We start from the raw sequence: 19459 nt of genomic DNA, 5'->3' as shown, positions 1-19459 counted from the left end.
TCCCTATCGGCACGCTTTTAAAGTGTAGCCAAAATCACTCCACTGGGCACGCTTCTAAAAGCGTGGCGATATGTACACTTTTCGGTACGCTTCTCAAGCGTAGCAAGAGATGAAAGCGTGCCGATAGATCCACAAAAGCGTGGCGATAGAGCAACTGGCACGCTTGCGGATGTGGCCCTTTTAAAAGCGTGTCAATAGCTAAAAAAGCGTGGTGAAAAGTTATCGGCACGCTTTTTTATACTTTTCGACATACTTTAAAAGCGTGGCAGAAAATTTATTTTCTCGTAGTGTTTGCAATGAATTAATCATTAACCTGTCAAGTTAGAGAATACCGTGGAAAAAAAAAAGTATAATAAAAAATTAAGGATCACTTATTATTTGAAGAATTATTCAAACATTCAATCCTAGAGGAGACATAGGGTTTGAAATTGATAAAAGTGTATGTTCCACTGTATTAATATCACATTATATCAAAGACATCTAATTTAAATGGATCATTTATTTAATTTTATAATTTTTTTAATAAACTAATAACCTTAGAAAATAACATGAAGTGACGACACGTAGCAGGATACAACTGGGTTGTATATTGATGTAAATAGATAGTTGTAAGTAAATAGATGTATCTATGTTTTTAATAATCAACTTACATGTCTAGAGAGCCGAGTTCTAGAGACTAGAATGACTGACATTTGGTTTTTTCATGTTTTTGGCCAGCACATTTGGTTTGTATTTTAATTTTTTATGTTTCTTTTATTTTTGAATTTTGTAAAAAAAAAAAGTAAAATAAAAAAATAAAAATAAAAAATAAAATTTTATTATTTTTTATAAATGTAAATATGTAATAAATCCTACAAAGATAACTTCAAAGTCACAATTGACAAAAAGATGTTAAAAAAGAGAACATGACATTAACTATATCTTCTTTTTCTCTCACTATCTGTTAGACCTAATTTCATCATCATCATCCATCTATATAAAAACTTGGAAATAAATCTTGCAAATATATATTATGTTCACCACACCACCAACAATAACTACTACTACTCCTCACAAGTCACAAATCCCACACCAAACAAATACAAATTTAAAAAAATCACAAAATAGCCAAATTGCTAATCAAAATCACCCCTTTGTGAAAAGTCGAAGAACCAAACACGTTCGTTATTAATACAGCCCAACACAAAAGGTCTTGCCCTAATTTTTCATCTCATATTATAGATTATAGATAAAACGATTAACCGCTAACAGGCGGTAAACACAGGAATTGGTAACCGGATAAAGAAGGTCAAATATTACTACCGCCACACCCCTTATGTTTTCTTTTTATTTTTTTCCCCGTGTTTTTTCTTTTATATATATCACATTGTGAACTTCTATTTGTTTGGTTTCTATTTTCTTCGTTCTCTCGTTTATTTTCTTTTCTCTTCTCTCAGTTCTGTTTGTTTGCCCAGAAAATCTTAAGAGAGAAAATAAAATTCTCTACTTCGAATTTCAAACTCTGAGGAAAACACTGCTCAACAAAAGCCTTCGTTTTTCCTTTTAGCCTTCTCCAACGTAACGAGTTTACTCCTCGAAGAATCACCGAGGCTCAGAAGAAGCATTCATTCGCTCAAAGCTTTTCCGATATTTATCTTCTTTTATTTTTTTTTTTCGATTTTTTCTATCTGCTGCTTCGAGACTCGACGATCACTGTGTAAATTCTCTGCTTCCTCCGTTTGAATTCGTCGCTTACGTTGCTTTGCATTGAAGTTAATGCGAATTTTCGCTTTTTCTGATTCTTTTTCTATTCTATTGTAGGATTTGGCTCCTCCTTGGTGATCTCTTCGAGAAGGTTGGAATTCTCTTGCTCCAACGTTAATCCGCAGATCTGCGGTGTGTGCTGGAATGAGAAGCTCAGGGTTGAAGGAATTTGAATTGTAATCGAAGTATCAGAAGCATGATTTGGTGCTGATTGCTGAAGAGACTGTGCTCTTGTGTTTGGGTGTTTTTTCAATTTCATGGTTTATTGAATAGGAATGAAGAGGTCTAGGGACGATATTTTCGCGAGTCCTCAACTTAAACGGCCTATAGTGTCTTCTCGAGAAGAAGCGTAAGTTGTTGGTTTTCGTTCTCATCTTCAACTTTTCCTGTGTTTTGAACTGTACTTGTGTTTTTGTTTGTGCTTTGATCAAGTAATTGCATCTTCGACTTAGTAATGGAGCTTCCCGAGTTTTTACTGCGGTGAAAAGTTTTACTAGTGCCCTCGTGTGTAACCCGGGAAGTCTAGATGATCAATCTTTAGCAAAGCTGTCTCTTTTTTGGTAAATTTTTTGGGTTTTGATGTTTTGACCTAATAAAATGAGATCGGATATTTGTTATCTGCAATCCTGAGTAAATTCTTCTTTTAATGGGTAAATTTGTATTTTTCATGGAAAAAAATTACTTTCAGTTTCTTAAGGTTTTGATTGTCATGTATGATCATGTGCTAGAAATTGGGAATACTGTGTCGTTGGTTTATCAATTGTCTAATTGTATTTTGGAATATTTTCGAACGAAGGTCCGGGCAACCCCAGATGATGAATGGAGGTGCTGTTGCTCAGAAGCTGACTACAAATGATGCATTGGCATATCTCAAGGCAGTAAAGGATATATTTCAGGATAAGAGGGACAAGTATGATGACTTTTTGGAAGTCATGAAAGATTTTAAGGCTCAAAGGTTTGATCATGTCGTACCACATTGTTGGCATGCTCCTCCGAATGTCTTTTTGTATTATATTGGGGGAGGGGGATACTGTTTTTGCCAGTGGAAACTGACTTGTGTCTGCTTTTGATACTTGTAGAGTTGATACTGCAGGCGTGATAGCAAGGGTTAAACAGCTCTTTAAAGGGCACAGAGACTTGCTTTTGGGATTCAACACCTTCTTGCCAAGGGGTTATGAAATCACACTTCCACTGGAGGATGAACAACCTGCCCCAAAGAAGCCTGTTGAATTTGAAGAAGCGATTAATTTTGTGAACAAAATTAAGGTAAAATGTTCTTGGGCCTGATTGGTTTTCTAATACAGACTCAGTTTCAATACAGAATGGGCAGTTCTAGTTGAATCTAATTCATCATTTTCATTCAGACCCGGTTTCAAGGTGATGATCGTGTTTACAAGTCATTTCTGGACATATTAAATATGTACAGAAAGGAAAGCAAGTCTATAACAGAGGTCTACCAGGAGGTTTGTTTTGTCTATGCATGTGTTATTATGTTATAGCTAGGAAAATTGTTATATTTATCTTCCTATGTCATTTATATTAGTCTTAATATTTCGTTTGACGTTCATTTCAATCATATTTTGGACTTCTTCAGGTTGCTGCACTTTTCCAAGAGCATCCGGATCTTCTTGATGAGTTTACTCATTTTCTCCCGGACACTTCCTCAGCAGCCTCTGCTCATTATATTTCTGCTAGAAATTCTATGCTACGTGATAGGAGCTCTGCAATGCCAACTGTACGGCAAATGCATGTTGAGAAGGTTTATCTCCATATTTTTCTGTCCTTCTTGGTAGTATAAAATGAGATGCTAAGTCAAGGTGCCTGGAGGTTTCAGCACCTTTTGGTGGCTGCATTATTGCCCCTTCCATGAGATGCACGCTTCTAGTGTATTATTGTTCAGGCAACATACCTGTAGCACTTAATGATAGCTGTAGAAAGTTTAAAAAATCCATCCCTCTAACTTGCTATGATGTTACATTGGGTAAAATATTATGTTGTTGAGAAGTAACTATTTCTGGGTCATAAGGAATTTTACGGCTAGCAGTTTAGGGTTTTGTAAATTGAACATTGCAGTTGTTACTTTTACTTAGGATGTTATGCTCACGTAGTTATAAGTCTTTGGCTGATCTTTCTCCAAGGCATTAAAACCCTGAAGCCTTAAAGTAGCCTTTTGTCTTTTACTATCTTGGTGACTCTGGTCCCACTGATTGCATGTTTGGTTATCAAGCTTACATTCTACTTATCTTGTGTGCCAGAGAGAAAGGACTATGACCTCACATGGTGATCGTGACCTCAGTGTTGACCGTCCCGACCCTGATAATGACAGAGGTTTGATGAGGGCAGAAAAGGATCAGAGGAGACGTCTAGAGAAGGATAAGGAACGCAGAGAGGATAGGAGAGAACGTGACAGAGACGATAGAGATTATGAGCATGATGGTGGTCGAGATAGGGAAAGGTTCTCCCATAAACGGAAATCTGATCGTAGGGCTGAAGACTCTGGAGCTGAACCATTGCTTGATGATGAAAATATTGGTATGCGCCCTATGCCATCCACTTGTGATGAAAGAAATACTCTGAAAAGTGAGTATGTTGTCAACATTTTGATCCTGAATCTACTGGTTTTTTTGTTATATTTGTTACCTTTTCCAACCAATGCTATGATATACATTATTTAAACAGTGGAAACATATGCTTTTATGTTTGGTTGAAAATAAATAAATTGATAAAATAAGAAAAAGGCGTCAAAAGTGAAACTTCATTACAGCAACTAATGCAAAATGTTTCTCATCACTATTCTACTGCATATATTGCTAAAGTTTATAAAAAAAGAAGAGTATGGTGTCTCTTGTTGATAGGGTTATCTGTATTGAAGAAGTGTTAAAATTTTTCCATTTATGAGATGATTTCATAATCAATTGTCCTTGTTATAAGGGAAAAATAAATTTATTTCAACTTCTTGTTTGTCTTCTATCTTTTGTTGCATAAAACTTTTAACATCTTATTTTCCTTTAGCAGTTTTTTACTTATGTCAAATTTCATTATCTCAGGCATGTATAGCCAGGAGCTTGCTTTCTGTGAAAAGGTCAAAGAGAAATTACGAAATCCTGATGACTACCAAGAATTTTTGAAGTGTTTGCATATTTACAGCAGGGAAATAATTACCAGACATGAATTGCAGTCATTGGTATGGCTTATTATTAATTTTTCTTGTCATCCGGTTTACTGATTTCATTGTCGGATTCTATAAATGCATGTCTTTTATTTAATCTTGCTTTGTTGGTTTAGCTGGATGTGGGCATTTACCGTTATTCCCTAAATAAAATATGTTAAAATATGGAAAAAAAGGGATATCCTCCTATATCATTGGTGTTTAAAATTGAGTTTATTTGCATGCATTCAATTTGGATTATATTTGGGTCAGCCAGAGTTTAGTTTGGGCCAGAATAGCCTATGCTCTATGGAGCCTACAAGCCAATGCGGCCAATTTCAAGGAATGAGGGTGTCAGCTAATGAGAATAGGCATTCAGGTAATTTAAGGCAAGACCAATTTCTCAATGCGATACTGTCATGTCTTATATTAAGCAATAGATTGAAGGAGGATCATTTTGGATGGTACATTTGGAGGATCTAATGGAATGAAGGACTTAAAGTGTGTTTTGAGAAATATGAAATGGCTAAAATGGGGGTATTGTGTTGGCATACTAGTATGCTTTAAATGCTGCAGAGGCCATCATAATCATACTTGCAGCAAGTATATGGATAAAATCAGAAACCAGAAACAACAGAATAGCCAATTTCCTTTTCATTATGCCAAAGCAGCAGCTTTCTGTACCACCTATTAAAGTGATCATCTTCCCAGTATCATCTTGATCAATAAAGGAACCCACAAGATTTCACCAAGTGTTTGAGCTTGATTGCATGTAACCAAATCACTTTGTTCATTTTATCAAAACAAACAAGAAGATCTGAGCAATGCAAATTGCAGACGGAACCATATTTTTCAACCTGTTTGAGATCTTCCTTCCAATTCACATTTGTTCTTCCCTAATAACCTTACCTGTGGGAGAGCTTATGGTAGATAGTCCAGCAATTTTTGTACTCGATGTAAAGGACAAAGGTTCAAGTTGCTTTCAGCAAAGCTGGAAAGGATAACTTCCTCCATCAAAGACTGAGAAGATTTGGTGATTTTTGGATTTTGTATTGTCTGTGAGGGGGCACCTGGCACTCAGTACAATTAGAGCTGTGAAGGAAGCAATTACAACAATTACGGCAGGAATAGATGGTCTAGAATAAATTATGTTTCTTCTGAAGTGTGATAATTGGCCAGCAGTATTATGTTTTTGGTCATTTATTCTTGACAAAGTCTGGTGGCATCCCGTTCTAAATTCCTCACAGATGACCCTGCAGCTGAGGCACCATGAACTACTAATCTTTTCAATGCTGATGATGTCATCTTCAATAATTTGATAAATTTTGATTTAGCTGAAATTTTCAATTAAAAAAACTAGAAGTAATAGAATATATATCCTCTCCACTGGAAAATCTACTACATATAATGTGGTGTTGCGATTGTAATTAAATAATTTGGTGGAAGAACTTATGTCCTTGAAGTTAATTATACACTTTATCTTGGCCTACTTCCATTATATTTCTTAGTGCTGCCTATAGATCTTATTAAATAACATGCTCTGGAATATAATTGCTAACTCATGGTCACTTATTCTTCAAGGTTGGTGATTTACTGGGGAAATATCCAGATCTTATGGAGGGGTTTAATGAATTTTTAATACAATCTGAAAAGAATGGTAATGTTCAAACTAATTTCATATTTCTATGTTGGTACACTTCCAAGATATTTCTAATCAGTTTCTGTGATGCAGATGGTGGATTCCTTGCTGGTGTCATGAATAAAAGTATGTAAAATGGCTTGGAATTTTCTGTTATTATGACAGATTCTCCTTATATATTTTGTAATCTGATACCATGTTTAAGTTTCTTAGCTTTGTCTTTTCGCACAAAACTCACCTTTTATTTTGTGTGTGTGTATGTGTGTTTTCATCAGAGTCCTTATGGAGTGACGGACAAAGGCCAAAATCTGTGAAGGTTGAAGACAGGGATCGTGATCGAGACCGTTGTAGGGATGATGGCATGAAAGAAAGGGATCGTGAATTCCGAGAAAGGGACAAATCCACTGCCCCCGCCAACAAGGATGTTTCAGGTCCTAAGATATCCATATATCCCAGCAAGGATAAGTATTTGTCAAAGCCTATAAATGAGCTGGACCTTTCTAACTGTGATCAATGCACTCCGAGCTATCGTCTCTTGCCAAAAAATGTATACTTGATTTACTTGTCTCTCGGTTTTATATTACTTGAATGTGATATCTGTGATTCTCTTGCTGATTGCGTTGTTCATATGTGTTACCTGTGCTTATGCAGTACCCAATACCTGTAGCTAGCCAGAGAACAGAACTTGGTGCAGAAGTATTAAATGATCACTGGGTGTCTGTTACTTCAGGAAGTGAGGATTATTCCTTTAAACATATGCGGAAAAATCAGTATGAAGAGAGCTTGTTCAGATGTGAAGATGACAGGTCAGACTTGCAGTGATGCTTATTTGATTGGTTGTATTTGCATCAAGGTTATCAAATTGTAATTCAGAACTTGAATTGCTAAGGTTAATCATTGAATTGTGAATCATAAACTGTATTGAATTGAATTCCAGGATTCAAGGATACATGCAAAATTAATGCCATACCATAAACTTTCATAAGACCAATAACATATAATCATCACTCATCTCCAAAGTTTTCAAAAACACAATCGTCACAAATAGAAGTCTTACAAAATGCATAAAATCTTAAGAAAGTAGCAGTGTAGTTTCTCTCATATAAGCCAAGACAACAAAGAAAAAAGATGCAGATGAAAGGGAGCTGCAAAAACTGATGTCTCTGTTTGAGGAAAGAATGAAAAAACTTTTTAAGGTCACTTATGTTTGCCATGTGAAGACATTGTAGAATCCTGCTAGTGGATTTTGTTCAAACAATCTAGTTTTAACAAGATATTGGTTATAACTAAGAAGTTCTAAATGCACCCGGCTGCCTCTGTTTCTTTCCTAAAAATTGGCGTTTGGAGGGTTTTTTTTCCCTTTTTTCTTTTGGGGTATTGAAGCATATTGGGTGATTCGTGATTCTGAATTGCACAATGATAAGCATGTTTGCCATATCATTTTACCTCTTTTTTAAAATGTTTTCGTTAAGTTATCTATCACTTATTGATATCATTTTAATCTATGTTTGCAGATTTGAACTTGATATGTTGCTAGAGTCTGTAAATGCAACTACTAAGCGAGTGGAAGAGCTGTTAGAAAAGGTCAATAATAATATAATCAAAGGAGACAGTCCAATTCGTATTGAGGAGCACTTAACAGGTTAAGGGCTTTTCTGTTCATCAATATATTTTCATATGGCACGGATGCAATATGAGGTAATTTGATGTTTTCCATATTCTGATGGGGACTTTCTTGCATTACTTTCAGCCTTAAATCTTAGGTGCATTGAACGATTATATGGTGACCATGGGCTAGATGTGATGGATGTGTTACGGAAAAATGCATCTCTGGCTTTGCCAGTGATATTAACCCGCTTGAAGCAGAAACAAGATGAATGGGCAAGGTGTCGTGCTGATTTTAATAAAGTCTGGGCTGAAATATATGCCAAAAATTATCATAAATCTCTTGATCACCGTAGCTTCTACTTTAAACAACAGGATACAAAAAGCTTGAGTACTAAAGGTAACAACTTTTCAGTTCATTTACTTCTAGTAATACAGGGCAATGAGGCTTTTAATGTTCAAAATAAATTAGAAGATTCTTTTTTATGCTGCAACTATTTTGATACTGTGAGGTATCATCGCTTTATATCTTCTATACCTCTATATCTATACTTCTATACTATATATAAGGGAATATGAGAAAGGTTGGTGTCCAACTCTTTTCCCCCCTAAATACCCTTCATTAAATATAGTCTATAAAAACATTTTTTTTTTTTTGGCTGCATCAAAGACTTGGAGCTTGTTTGGGTGCCATTAAGTTGTTAGGAAAAGATTTTTTTTTTTAGTGTGTTTTGAAAAATTTTAATAGTTTTTTGAGAAGTTACAATTTACATCTTTTTTTAAAATATCTTTTTTTAAAATATCTTTTTTTCCTTAAAAAAAGATAGTTTTCACGTCATAAATGAACAAAAAGTACTTTTATCTTATTTTACCCAAACATAATTGATAGATAAAAAGATATTTTTACATGAAATAGTGAAACATAAAATTACTTTTATTTTTTTAAAAGATCTTTTAAAAAAAGATCACTTGAAAAGAGATTTTTTTTTAGAAGCTCACTCAAACAAGTCCTTAAACACAAGACCTTTTGGTTAAGTTATAAACAATTCACCATATCGACAAATTCCATTTTTATTATTTTTACATGCATTTAATAAATAAAAGTGTCATAGTTCTCCATTATCTTGTCTACAAGTTTTCTGCACTCTATGCTTCTCCCTCCTTTCACATTTATTTGTAGTTTTTCTAAGGTTGGGAATAAAGTCATGCACAATAACAATATGTGTGTAGTCATAGTCATCTGGATTAATTTTTGACTCATTGATAAATAACATCCCATCTAATACAAAACAATGTTTGCCTACCACCTCGCAGAACTAAAATGTAAATCATTGATGAGCTTATCGTGATGCAGGAATTCATTTTGTTCTTCTGACTCATTCCTTTTTCTAATCTTTTTACAGCATTACTGGCCGAAATCAAAGAAATCAGTGAGAAGAAACGCAAAGAAGATGATGTTCTTCTTGCGATTGCTGCTGGAAATAGACGTCCTGTTCTTCCAAACCTTGAGTTTGAGTACACTGATTCTGATATTCATGAAGATCTGTATCAGCTTGTAAAATATTCTTGTGGAGAAATGTGTACAACTGAACAATTGGATAAAGTTATGAAGGTTTGGACAACATTTTTAGAACCCATGCTGTGTGTTCCTTCTCGGCCTCTGGGTGCCGAGGATACAGAAGATGTTGTCAAGGATAAGAATAATTCTGCCAAAAGTGGCACTGCAAGTGTTGCCGAGAGTGAGGGTAGTGCTGGTGCTGGTGCTGGTGCTATTGTAGTGAATCCTAAGCATATTAACACTTCTAGAAATGGGGATGAGTGCATGCCATTAGATCAATCAAATTCTAGCAAAGTATGGCAATCAAATGGTGACAGTGGTGCCAAAGATGATAAATGTCTTGATCCAGACCGCACTCTGCATAAAACTGAAACTTCAGGCACTAATACACAGCATGGTAAAATTAATACTAATTCATTCACACCTGATGAAATGTCAGGAGTCAATAAGCAAGACCACTCCAGTGAGCGGTTGGTGAATGCTAATGTTTCCCCAGCATTAGGAGTGGAGCTAAGTAATGGAAGAACAAGCATGGATAATGCATCAGGTTAGTATCTTTCTTCTGGGATGGTGATTTTTCTCAATTCTTACTTCATCTTTTATTTTTGATAATGTCATTTGATGTTACACTTTCACATTCTGATAATGAATGGAACTAAGATACAGCCTTTTCCTTGAAGGAATCATTGCCACTAATCCGTCTAGACCTGGTAATATATCTGGCGAAGGTGGAGTTGATTTACCTTCATCAGAGGTATGGCTCAACCCTTTGTGCTTCTTGTCTTACTCTCGACTTAAAATTTGTTTTTGCTAGCTTCATGTTACGGATCAACTTAAATTTGCTATCAGTATAATAATTTACAGTATCTGATAAGTACAGTTGATGCCAACCTACTGAAACATGATGAAATACTTATAGCATATAATGCGGGTGAAACATCATAACTTTCTTAATAATGTGGCACTTTCTTGTTCACTTATAGCATATAATTATTATGCAAGTTATTTCTTGAATATGTATGTTTGATGTTTGATCGTTCTGTACATTGCAGTTGTTTGCTTTCCTGAAGATAGTGTTAGGGATACCATTTTCTTGCACTTGTGTTCTGGGATTATTCATGATAACGATTGTTTGAAGTTTTGTAATTAATACTTTCTTATTTATTTATTTTCATGACTTAGGGTGGTGATTCTACCAGACCAGGTACATCCACAAATGGGACCATCACAGAAGGGACCGAAGTTCACAGGTACCCAGAAGAATCAGTTCGGCAGTTAAAAAGTGAAAGAGAAGAGGGCGAGTTGTCCCCAAATGGAGACTTTGAAGAGGATAACTTTGCTGTTTATGGAGATACTGGTTTGGATGCAGTCCATAAGGGGAAGGATGGCGGTTCGAGTCAGCAATACCAAAACAGAAATGGAGAACAAGCTTTAGGTGAAGTTAGAGGAGAGAATGATGTTGATGCTGACGATGAAGGTGAGGAAAGTCCACACAGGTCATCTGAGGACAGTGAGAATGCTTCTGAGAATGTTGATGTTTCTGGAAGCGAGTCTGCTGATGGTGAGGAATCTCGAGAAGAGCACGAGGATGGGGAAAATGATAACAAAGCTGAGAGTGAAGGTGAAGCTGAAGGAATGGCTGATGCCCATGATGTTGAAGGAGATGGAACCTCCTTGCCATTTTCAGAGCGCTTCCTATTAACTGTAAAGCCGCTGGCGAAGCATGTTCCCCCAGCGTTACATGGGAAAGAAAGGACTTCTCGAATTTTTTATGGAAATGATTCCTTTTACGTCCTGTTTAGACTTCATCAGGTACGAAATTGTCTTTTTATGGAAATAGTTATTTTTCATTCATTTTTTGTCATGACTTCAGATATGAAGATGTCTACTTCCCATTTTCCCCTCAAGGTTTCTAAACCTATGTTGATGTCATGATGGTTTCTAATAGTATAAACAACTGCCTGTAATTAAATATTGATATAGCAACTTAGCAAGTTTCGTGTTGCTTTTCTGACAGACATTGTATGAGAGGATACAATCAGCAAAGATTAACTCATCATCTGCTGAAAGGAAATGGGGGGCTTCAAATAATACGGGTTCTACTGATCAATACAACAGGTGATATGCTTTGTAAATTTTGCACTCAGTTAAAAATTAAAATACGAGTATATTTGCAGACTGAGGGACTCTTTTATGCGACAGGTTCATGAATGCGCTCTACAATTTGCTGGATGGTTCATCTGATAATACAAAATTCGAGGATGATTGTCGAGCCATTATTGGAACTCAGTCATATCTCTTATTCACTTTAGACAAGCTGATTTATAAGCTTGTTAAACAGGTCAAGCTCATGAATTGCTCTCTCATCTATTTTGTTTTATTCTAACTTTCTGTCCCTGAAAATTTCTCCTTTTTATTTCAGCTTCAAAATGTTGCCACTGATGAGATGGATAACAAGCTTCTCCAATTATATGCATATGAGAAATCAAGAAAACCAGGAAGATTTGTTGACGCAGTTTATCATGAAAATGCCCGTGTTCTTCTTCATGAAGAGAACATATACCGAATTGAATATGTAATGATTTTTGTTTTTTCTTTCTTTTTCTACTTGGATTTGCTGCTGAACTAAATTCAAAATATTTTCTGTTCTGTAATCTTATGTATTGGATTGCAGTCACCTGGACCTAAGAAATTGTCTCTTCAACTGATGGACTATGGACATGATAAGCCTGAAGTAACTGCCGTGTCAATGGACCCCAACTTTTCAGGCTATTTGTACAACGAATTTTTTTCTGTTGTCTCTGAAAAAAAGGAAAAGTCTGGAATTTTCTTGAGAAGGTATTTGACAAGCCCAAAGAATTGTTTGGTGCCATTCTTGAAGTAATATATTTTTAAACAAAACTTATTTATTTTACTTGATTCATTTCCGTAGGAACAAACGTAGATATGCCTGTGCTGATGACATTTCAAGTGAGGCTGTGGAAGGACTACAAGTTATTAATGGTCTTGAGTGTAAGATATCTTGCAGTTCATCCAAGGTAATAATAGTTCTACTTCTGAATATTGTTCTTATTTTGCACATTCTGTTGGGTTGTGTTTCCAAAGTTCCACTCATACATTCCCTTGGTATCCATTGCATGTTGTCAGGTGTCATATGTTTTAGATACGGAAGATTTTTTGTTCCGGAAGAGAAAGAATAGGGCGAAGTCTTTAACCATTAGTTCAAGAAGAGTACAACGGTTCCACAAATTGTTTTCCCTTACATGCTGACATCCATTTTCAGCTGGATAAGGTTTGTGATTTCATATTACTAAATGTGTTGTGCTAGACCGACACCTTATTCGTTTCCAGATAGATGCATAATGCTCACGTCCATGAGAAAAAACCTCCTAGTTGATATCTTTCTCTTAGAGCTATATCATATCTTAATTCAAAATGTTAGTTTTGTTCCGTAAAAGTAAAAATTTTAGTTGATGTATGAAGTAACATGATCTAATTAATAGTTTCTCTTCGGTTGTCCTTTTAACTAGCAGCTTTCGATCGTTGCCGGCAAAGCCGCCGTACATGACATTACAACATGATGAGAAAAGCAAAATATGATTTACTGAAATTATTTTTCTCGTGTTCTCACACTCACTATACGAGCAACCCAATAAAACCTTATAGAATGGAAGGCTCAGGTTGGAGCGTAGTGGAAAGGAGGAGGAGGAAGAGGAGGAAGAGAAAGAGGGAGATTGTAGTATACTGTAATTTGATGGCCGATGACTCAATAATGTAAATAGCGATAATTTGTGATGTAGTAAGAACACATTTTTATTCCATTCATCCATAGTTTTTTTTTTATAATTTCAATTGCATTTTTTTAGTGGTTTCCTTTTTGTTCTTAACCATTTTGCTGCTACAACTTTGTAGAGGTTGTTGATTGTGGAAAGAAACGATTTATATCTTCATAGGCTTTTGGGTAACTAAGGCTGCGAATTCAGTGTCTTTAGATGTAATGTCTATGTCTATGTCTTATTTGTCAAACATCATTTTGTCTTAGTATTCCTGCCTCGGTATCCCGTGTTTGTAAACAAAGCCAGTCTAACAGCCACTCTTCAGAAATCTGATGCAACTCACAGGTCCTACTTTATATGTGCTTTGAATGCTTATAGTCAACTCTGAAAGTCTTATTATTTGCGACACTGCTGAGGATAGGACGCTTTCTCTTTCCTTCAATTTTTCTTACGCAAACCAGTTATTTGTTGTGCATCGAATGTGACATTAAAGAGTTAAACACAAATTCTAAAAGTAAAATTCAAAAGGATATTAGATTATATTTGTAAACAATATTAACGTGCAAGTTATTTTAGCAATGTCATAAATCATGTGGCAAAAATTCAGTTACAGCCAGATATATGAAAGAACCACCTACAATACAAACCGATTTTACATAAACTTGATTGGGACTTACGATGTAGAATTTTATTTCAAAAGACAGTGGTGGTATTTTATTAACAGAAAAACGAACACAATATGTCTAAAAGTCAAGAAAAGAGAAATAAAAAAGGAGGGTTTTCAAATACTTACGAACAGGCAAAATTATAAGAACAAAATAACATAGATAAGTAAATAGTGAAAAAGATTTTAGGGTATTATACGTAACGCAAAATTGGTTTGACTTAAACGATGTTGGTAATATTTCTTCTGGAGACTCCTTAACATGTTTAAAAGTTCGCCGACACTTTTCTTTCTACATATTCTAAGCTACTATCAAAACCAGCTGAGCTTTATGAGAGTTTATTTCCTGTCCAGTTTGTAACACCGAGTTCCTCCATTAAGAGTAGATTGGCATTCTGGTGTTGAATTACAGATTGGGTAAATTGTCAGAGTAGATGGAAATCATTGGAGGATAAGAAGCAGAACATGAAGCTTATCGTGCAAGATTTTTCATGCAAAAAGCAGAAACTTGCGAGGCATTTTTAGCTTTTATGGTTAGCTTGAAATTGGTGTCTATTGCATGAAGTTTAGGCAGAATTTAACGCAAGCATGGTAGCAATCTTGTACGCTGATGCAACGTTATATGTTTCTACTCTGTTCATCAACCATCTTGTGTCTTTGCCTTTTTCTGGGATTATAGAGAGGATTTGCTAAACAATTTTCAAACGAAAAAAGGTCTGGAATTAATGCTTAGTGTTACTATTTGTTTGACAAAAACATGTCATTTACCCACAACAAATGGTTGCCATCTGATAGCAATGCCGCAAATGGTGGAACGTTGAAGGAGTAGGAAAGAGGGAGTCATGGTTCAACGAAGGTTTAGATATTGTTAAAACTTGCCTTCCAACCAATGTCTTTCTCTACAATTCGCCTTTTTTGTAAAAATACTTTGCCAATTTTGAGAAGGTAAAGTTCTTATTCCTATTGTGAGGACAGAATTAAATCTGCAGTATGCGCTTTTAAGTATTTAAGAAACAAGAAAGTTAGGTTAAGTTGCCATTTTTCAGAACTGTTTACCCAAAAAAGTCATGTTTTAAGCCCTGACATTTTTGAAGCCCGCCTTCTTTGTTAGACCTAGTTATCTCATCCTAGCTAATCCATACCATTCACCTTTTGGAAGTTTGCTGCCCTCATTAAAACTAGGTTAGTATACAATGAATTTCGTTTGGCAAACTGTTTGGAAGTTTAAAACAACACAAAGTATAGATTGGTATGGCTTCACTAACTGCTCGTAGTAATATCTATGTTCCTCCATTAACTGACGAGCGCTTTTTTCATCCTCGTGTCTTTTTGAGAACCTTATCTTGGATTGAGACGAAGGTGGCTTTTTTAAAGCGGTTGACAACAACAAGCAAGCCCAACCATTTATTCTGTGCACCTATGTGAGAAATATTCAGTTGGGCTACTAGAGAAGTTTTAATCTACCCTGCAGTGTTATTACTGAAAAACTGAAGCTCTCATAAGAATCTAATAATTCTAGAAAAGAGGCACAACTATCTTTTGAGACTTTATCGAACAAAATAAAAACCATTAGTAACTGGCAAGTAATTTATGATTGGACATCTTCTGTTTGTCTGAATTTTTTAAATGAGACTGTTTTGCTCTGTTTTGTGTAGCAAGAAGAAAAGTCCGTCTGCACAAAAGACGATCGCCTTGACAGATGCCTCTATTTGGTCTAAAAAATCATAGAGTTGACCTTTCATAACAATAAAATAAGAAACAGCTATCATCAATTGGGGAATCCAATGAATGAATGTCGATTTAAAGCTCAACTACCTCATAATATACCATAGAAAATTTCATTCCACTCTGTCGTAGGCTTTACTCACATCAAGTTTCAGCGTCATTTCGTATTCCAAGCCTGCTTTTGTGGCTAAGGTAGTGCATACATTCGTGTGCTATAAGAATGCTATCAGAAACACGCTTATCTTTTGGGAATGCAGTCTGAGCAGGGGTTATCATCTTGACCATACACCCTTGGAGTTTGTGGACTAGCACCTTTGAAATGATTTTATAGACAATAGAGGACAAATTGAAAGGCCTTACTTAAGTCATATTGCTCGCATCTGGTACCTTTGGCACTAGGCAGATATTGGTGTGGTTAAAGTTATTTAAAATTCCACCTCTAATAAAAAACTTCTTACAGTCTGGAACACGTCTTCTCCCACTATATCCCGGTAGAATTTGAAAAGTTCAACCATTATACCGTCCTCTCCCCGTGTACTCTGACGGTGGATACTAAAAGTCCACTTTATCCATAGAAACAGATCTTCTAAGCCTACGGTTCATGTTAGCTGTAACCTTAGGCTCAAAGTCTGTGACAAAAGGCTCATGATCCACCTAATTGGAAGACGACTCTTAAAGTAGCCCACAGTCACCCTAACAATATTAGCATTAGTTGTTGCTTTATCTCTCTGCATATGCCATATCTTATTTCTTCTGGTTCTAGATTTAAATTTTTAATGGAAGAAGTTAGTATTTTGGTCTCCTTCTTTCAGCCGTTTGGTTCTAGATTTGTCTTTCCAGTAAAGTTTTTCGTACAAAAATACTTTTTCAAGTTGCTGTTCAAGCTCAAGTAATCCAGTGCCTCCTATATATGATGCCAGACGCCTATTTTTATTCTAGGAGAGCAGTAACTTCTACAATCTCTTTTTTAGAATTAGTAGAGCTATTCTTTTGTTAGAGAACCAATCGGTGTCTAACCAGTTTAATATTCTGAAATAATCTAAACATCACTGAACCTTCTATATCTGAGTTTTGGGCCTTGCAGATGAAGTTACTAATTTGTTCTTCATCACACCAGTAGGATTGAAACTTTAATCTCCTCTTTGATATTTTTGATTGGTAGTTAGTGTCCAAAAGGAGGGGGTGTGATCAGAACCTGATAGTCCAAAGACCGTAGGTTGAGAGTATAATTGGAACCAAGGTTCATCAATAAGCACTTTGTTAAGTCTTTTCTGAATTAGTTCACCTTTCCTACGCTTGCTATTCCAAGTAATGGTCTACCTACCATTCCCAAATCAATCAATGTGTTATCTCCAATAAAGTAATTAAAGGTAACAATAGAAAAATGAGAACTAGAATTACCACCAAATTTCTTACCTTGATCAACAATAAAACTGAAATCACCAACAATAACTGATTTACTTTGGAGTTGGGAGAGCACCAAAGAGATTTCTTGGAACCAGGATAGCTGAATACTATCATTGCAGTTTAAATGAATACCTACAAAGTTCCATTCAATGTTGAAAGGAACATCTTTTTTCAAGGCAGCAATATAGAACTCAGAATAACTGATAATCTGAACAACAAAACCATCCTTGCATGCCAACGCAAGTCCACCCGCATTACTTAAAGGATCAACAATTTGCCAATTAGAGTAGCCACAAGCCTTGAATTTCATTTCCATGTGTTGAGATTGGTTTTTTGTTTCGTAAAGAAAAACCAACTCGAAAGAGTGAGATTCAACAATCCCTTTAACGTTGTGAAGGGGTCTCTTTAAAATCTGTCAATTCCATGATAACACTCTAATGCATAGTTGTAAAAATCGGACTGGACCGGCCGGTTCGACTGGAAAACCAGTGAACCGAACCTTATACCGGTCCGGTCCGGTATTTGAACCGTGTAAGAAATTGAACCGGTACAAACCGGTCAAACTTAGTTTGAACCGATGCGAACCGGTCAAACTCGGTGAGGCGGTCCGACCGAACCGTTTAGGAGAAAATATTTCCAAAATGCTTGAGGTAAGGTTCAAACCCCTACCCTCAAGGAAACCAAAAGGCTCGCCAACCACCAGACCACTATGTTTTCTATTTAAATTAATGCAAATTATAATAGATATAAATATCTTCCATCAAAAAGTTTACTTTTATTTAATTTATTTTAATTTTAATTATAAACTCACTCATTCTTAAATTAATTATATTTTTATTTAACAATAATTATAAACTCACTTATTTTTTTATTTTTTTTATAAAATATTTATGATAGAGTATAGAGTAAAAAATATTTATTGTTCATATTCCATATTGTTTTAAAATAATTTGATATTTTAAAATGTTAGTAAAAATATGTATTTTAAATTTTAATTTTAAACTTTTGACTATTTTTTATTTTTTATTTACATAAGACCGGGTCAACCGGTTCAACCAGTAACCCAACGGTTGAACCAGTGACCCAGTGACCCAGTGACCTAACCGGTTCGATCACCGGTTCGGTTCTGACAACTATGCTTTAATGGGTCTTTGGGTGCCATTTACCGGCTAGCATCCTCCACCCTCTTTTCAGCAATTAGCTCTTGTTCAACTTGCATCTTGTACACAAGCTCATTTTCTTTATTAGAGACTCTTCGCTTTGTCCCACCTAATTGGTTAAGCGAATTATGACTCTATCTTGCCATCTGTTTTAGATGTAGTTTTTTGCTGCTAACTTTTTGCTGTCATTTGATTATCTTCTTGGATTTTATTCATAAAGCCTATGATATCTTCTAACATAATAGGAGAACAAGATTTTTTCATTGACTACCAAGCTAACTTTGAAATTCGGCTGGGGGACTCTACACTCCTTGTTGGGGCTTCGTTCCTTTCATCCTTCAAATTCAGCTTAGAGAAGCTTTCAAACAACTAAGAAGAGGCAGGTTTTTTCCTTGGTTGTGAAGGCTTAGATTATTGGTTGCTAAAATTGCTGGCATTATCACTACCGTCATTGTCAATTCTTTTCCCTATCTAATCAGTCTTGACCCAGTCGCCAATGCTTTCCACTTTAATATCACCTGAAGCAGAGTTTGACATGAAGATTTGATAATTCTTTGAATGATGTCCAAGGTGAGCACAATAGGTGCAGAAGATCTTAATACGCTCATATCCCAATCAAATTTCCAGCACCTTACCTCCTAGAGCAGCCATCCGAATCGAGTCTTTCACATTTTTCTCACTATTAATCAAAACTCTAGATTTAAGGATTCTGGATTCTTTTTCTCTGATGGAGAAAAAGATATTATCAATAATCTCACCAATTTTCTCACTCAATTTACAACCAACTTCAGCAGTCTTGAATTTTTCTGGAATCCCCCAGAAATGGGAAAAAACTAATTCCCTCGTAGTCTTGAGAGTTAGCATATGTCCACTTTTGAACATGTAAAACATAATCCTTATAGAGCCATGGAGATCCATTTTCAATTCTAAGGACATCTAACTCGTTCTCAAAGAAGAGTTGGAATTAGTTTGATCCTAACTTCATTGATCTAAATCCATCTAGCCTCCCCCAGATAGCCTTCAATGCATTGTCA

The 19459-nt window shown here is 35.6% G+C and overlaps 1 protein-coding gene across 4 annotated transcripts; it reads left to right on the top strand.

Moving 5' to 3' along the window:
• On the top strand, positions 1382-13825 carry LOC107643467 (paired amphipathic helix protein Sin3-like 4). 4 transcript variants are annotated; one of them, XM_016347123.2, is made up of 24 exons: positions 1382-1696; positions 1801-2092; positions 2540-2698; positions 2823-3009; positions 3108-3206; positions 3338-3502; positions 3999-4275; positions 4791-4927; positions 6473-6548; positions 6624-6656; positions 6806-7077; positions 7182-7336; positions 8045-8172; positions 8281-8535; positions 9539-10240; positions 10374-10447; positions 10876-11505; positions 11711-11811; positions 11896-12034; positions 12116-12268; positions 12368-12531; positions 12626-12731; positions 12841-12985; positions 13227-13825. In XM_016347123.2, the coding sequence occupies exons 2-23, from the start codon at positions 2019-2021 to the stop codon at positions 12961-12963; spliced, it is 4209 nt and encodes a 1402-aa protein (XP_016202609.1). In that variant the 5' UTR covers positions 1382-1696; positions 1801-2018; the 3' UTR covers positions 12964-12985; positions 13227-13825. The 4 variants fall into 4 exon arrangements, with proteins under 4 accessions (XP_016202609.1, XP_016202606.1, XP_016202608.1 ...); XM_016347120.2 differs by having other exon boundaries at positions 3999-4323; XM_016347122.2 differs by having other exon boundaries at positions 3999-4323; positions 13224-13825.

Source organism: Arachis ipaensis, chromosome B05 (genome assembly GCF_000816755.2).
Source record: "Arachis ipaensis cultivar K30076 chromosome B05, Araip1.1, whole genome shotgun sequence".
NCBI lineage: Eukaryota > Viridiplantae > Streptophyta > Magnoliopsida > Fabales > Fabaceae > Arachis > Arachis ipaensis.
The sequence above is the reverse complement of the archived record's forward strand: the minus strand, read 5'-3'. Positions and strand labels throughout refer to the sequence as shown.